The 3,325-nt window shown below is 38.2% G+C and overlaps 1 protein-coding gene across 1 annotated transcript; it reads left to right on the forward strand.

Moving 5' to 3' along the window:
• Positions 1 to 1,689: 1,689 nt before the first annotated feature.
• On the forward strand, positions 1,690 to 3,319 carry ZNF30 (zinc finger protein 30; the record flags this gene model as incomplete). The annotated part of the gene is given in 3 exon segments (XM_031023410.2): positions 1,690 to 2,458; positions 2,461 to 2,816; positions 2,818 to 3,319. Coding segments are annotated over 3 exon segments (1,260 nt in total), but the record flags the coding sequence as incomplete, so codon positions are not given.
• Between the last annotated feature and the right edge of the window lie 6 nt (positions 3,320 to 3,325).

Consider the following 3,325-nt stretch of genomic DNA (forward strand, 5'->3'; position numbering starts at 1 on the left):
AGTTCAGCACAGGATGGCTAAATCCAAGTATCAGCTGTGACTGCAGTTCTTTGGGGCATGGGGTCTTCTTCCAAGCTCACGGGTTACTGGCAGAATTTATTTCCTTCTCACACTTTCCATGTGGCCCCCTCTGTCTTCCAGTCAGCAACCAGCAAGTCTTGTCCATCTCACACTTTGAAGGTCTCTGACTTCTCTTCTGCCCTCAGCCAGGAGAAAGCTCTGCTTTTTAGGGCCTACCCAGATAAGCCAGGTTAATGTCTCCGTCTTAAAGCAACTAATTAGTAACCTTAATTACATATCTTTTGCCATGTGATGTAACATATTCACAGGCATGATGTGGGCAAAGGTCATGAAGGCCAAAATATCTATCACAGGTAGGTTTGGGAGAAGTAAATTAAAATTTTTGACAAAGAGAAATAATTATATAATTGAAAACAGGTAGGAATTACAAGAATTAAGTGTTAGAAGATAAAGACATGGACATCCTTAGACAAGGTCAGCAATTTACAGTATCCTGATAAAGTGACATTTTACCTTAAACATATATAGGATGAGAAGGATCCAGTCTGCAAACAACACATGCCAAAGAATTTTTGGGAGATGACATCACCTGCAGATGGAACCAAAAGATGAGAAAATTTGTGACACATTCCAAGTGCTGAAAGGGGAAAGTGAGGTAAATAGGGAACAAAGAAAATTATGACTTGATATGAGGCCTGATAGGTAAGCGGGGATCATATTAATGAAAGATACATGGATTTTACTCTAAGTGTAAAGAGAAGCCACAGTGGGGGGAAATGAAATTTCATCTGTATCAGAAACATTTATAAGAAATGTTAAACATATCAGTGCCCAGGAACTTGCCTTGTGTATTTTGATTCAGGAGGTCTGGGATGATGCTGGAATATCAGTTTCTCAACAAGCTCTTCAAAGATTCTGATCCACACCTAATATCAGAAGTGAAACCTATTTTATCACCAACGTTGGTATTTTAAATAAACTCTCATTAATCTCTGTATTTCTCTTTGACCTGTTTTTGATTTTTATAACAGTATTTTAGTATTGCCTAGCCTATTTATTTCTAGTAGATATTTTCAATGTGTCTCTTCCATAGAAATCTCTATTCCTATATTTTCTCATATAGGAAAACAATATTTGGGGGTTTTTTTTTGTTTGTTTTCTTTCAGATTTTCAGTTGAAGGATGAGACAGTCAGCTCTAAAGAAATGCCCACTATTGAGAAATGTACATCTTTTGCTCTACATCAGAGACTTCTTAACAGAGAGCAATCATGTGAATGTCAGGAATGTGGGAAGACGTTTTGTCAAGGCTCAAACTTTGTTCAACATGAGAGAACACATTCTAGTGAAAAAACCTGCAAACGTAAAGAATGTGGGAAGAACTTTAGTAATGGACATCAACTCACCATACATCAGAGATTTCATATTGGTGAGAAACCTTATAAATGTAAGGAATGGGGGCACCTGGGTGGCTCAGTTGGTTGAGCGACTGCCTTCGGCTCAGGTCATGATCCTGGAGTCCCTGGATCGAGTCCCGCATTGGGCTCCCTGCTCGGCAAGGAGCCTGCTTCTCCCTCTAACCCTCCCCCCTCTCATCTACTCTGTCTCTCTCTCTCATTCTCGCTCTCTCAAATAAATAAATAAATCTTTAAAAAATAAATAAATAAATAAATAAATGTAAGGAATGTGGGAAGGCCTTTACCACCTTTTCGTACCTTGTTCGACATCAGAGAATTCACACTGTTGAGAAACTCTATGAATGTAAAGAATGTGGGAAGGCTTTTATTAGAGGCTCAGGCTTTGTTAAACATGGGAGAATTCATACTGGTGAGAAACCATATGAACGTAAGGAATGTGGGAAGACCTTTAGTAATAGCCATCAATTTACTATACATCAGAGTATTCATACTGTTAAGAAACCCTATGAATGTGGGGAATGTGGAAAAGCTTTTTATAGTAGCTCATACCTTGTTCAACATCAAAAAATCCATAAAGGTGAGAAACCCTATGAATGTAAGGAATGCGGGAAAGCTTTTATAGTGTATGGAAAACAACTTCGGCATCAGAATATTCATACTGGTGAAAAACCTTTTGTATGTAAAGAATGTGGGAAGGCCTTCAGTACCTTCTCATACCTTGTTCAACCTCAGTGAATTCACACTGGTGAAAAACCCTATGAATGTAAAGAATGTGGAAAGGCCTTCAGTAGTAGCTCACCCCTGGTTAAACATCAGAGAATTCATACTGGTGAGAAACCCTATGAGTGTAAGGAATGTGGGAAGGCCTTTACTGTGTATGGACAACTTACTTGACATCAGAGTATTCATACTGGTGAGAAACCGTTCAAATGTAAGGAATGTGGGAAGGCCTTTAGACTTAGTTCATTTCTTAATGCACATCAGAGAATTCATGCAGGGGTAAAGCCCTACGAATGCAAGGAATGGGGAAGGCCTTTAGTCATGCCTCATACCTTGTTCACCATGAAAGACTTCATATAGATGAGAAACCGTATGAGTGTAAAGAGTGTGGCAAGGCCTTTAGTTCTGGCTCATACCTTGTTCAACACCAGAGGATTCATACCGGTGAGAAACCCTATGAGTATAAGGAGTGTGGGAAGGCCTTTAGTTCTGGCTCTTCCCTAGTTCAACATCAGAGGATTCGTACTGGTGAGAAACCTTATGAATGTAAGGAATGTGGAAAGGCCTTTACTGTGTATGGACAACTTATTGGACATCAGAGTGTTCATACTGGTGAGAAACCCTTTGAATGTAAGGAATGTGGCAAGGCCTTTAGACATTAATTCATTCCTTAGTGAACATCAGAGGATACACACTGGTGAGAAACCCTTTAAATGTAGAAAATGTGGGAAGGCCTTTAGATATAGTTCAGCCCTTAAAGTACATCAGAGAAACCATATGTGTGTAAAACCCTAAAAATTTAAGGAATTTGGGAAGTCCATTATGTATGGCTTAAACATTGTGCAGCATCAGAGAATTTATGCTAATGAGAAACATGGATGTTAAAAATCTTGGTAGGCCTTTAGAAAATATTCTATTAGAGAATTCATAATGGAATTCAGAAAACATAAAGCCTTTATTTGTCATTCTTGTGTTTATAATATTTGAATCCGAATATTCTGGATTGGTGGCCAATTCAGAAAAGGTGGGAGACATTAATACAGCATTGATAGCATGAAAGTTTATATGACATATTCTAATATGGTTGAATGAACTAGTGAATAAAAAAACCTTCCAGTACTCTTAAATCATTGCTAAACTTCAGATAATCCATCCTGATTTTTAAAAA

The sequence above is a fragment of the Leptonychotes weddellii genome, chromosome 16 (genome assembly GCF_054177405.1).
Source record: "Leptonychotes weddellii isolate Sample4059 chromosome 16, ASM5417740v2, whole genome shotgun sequence".
Lineage (NCBI taxonomy): Eukaryota > Metazoa > Chordata > Mammalia > Carnivora > Phocidae > Leptonychotes > Leptonychotes weddellii.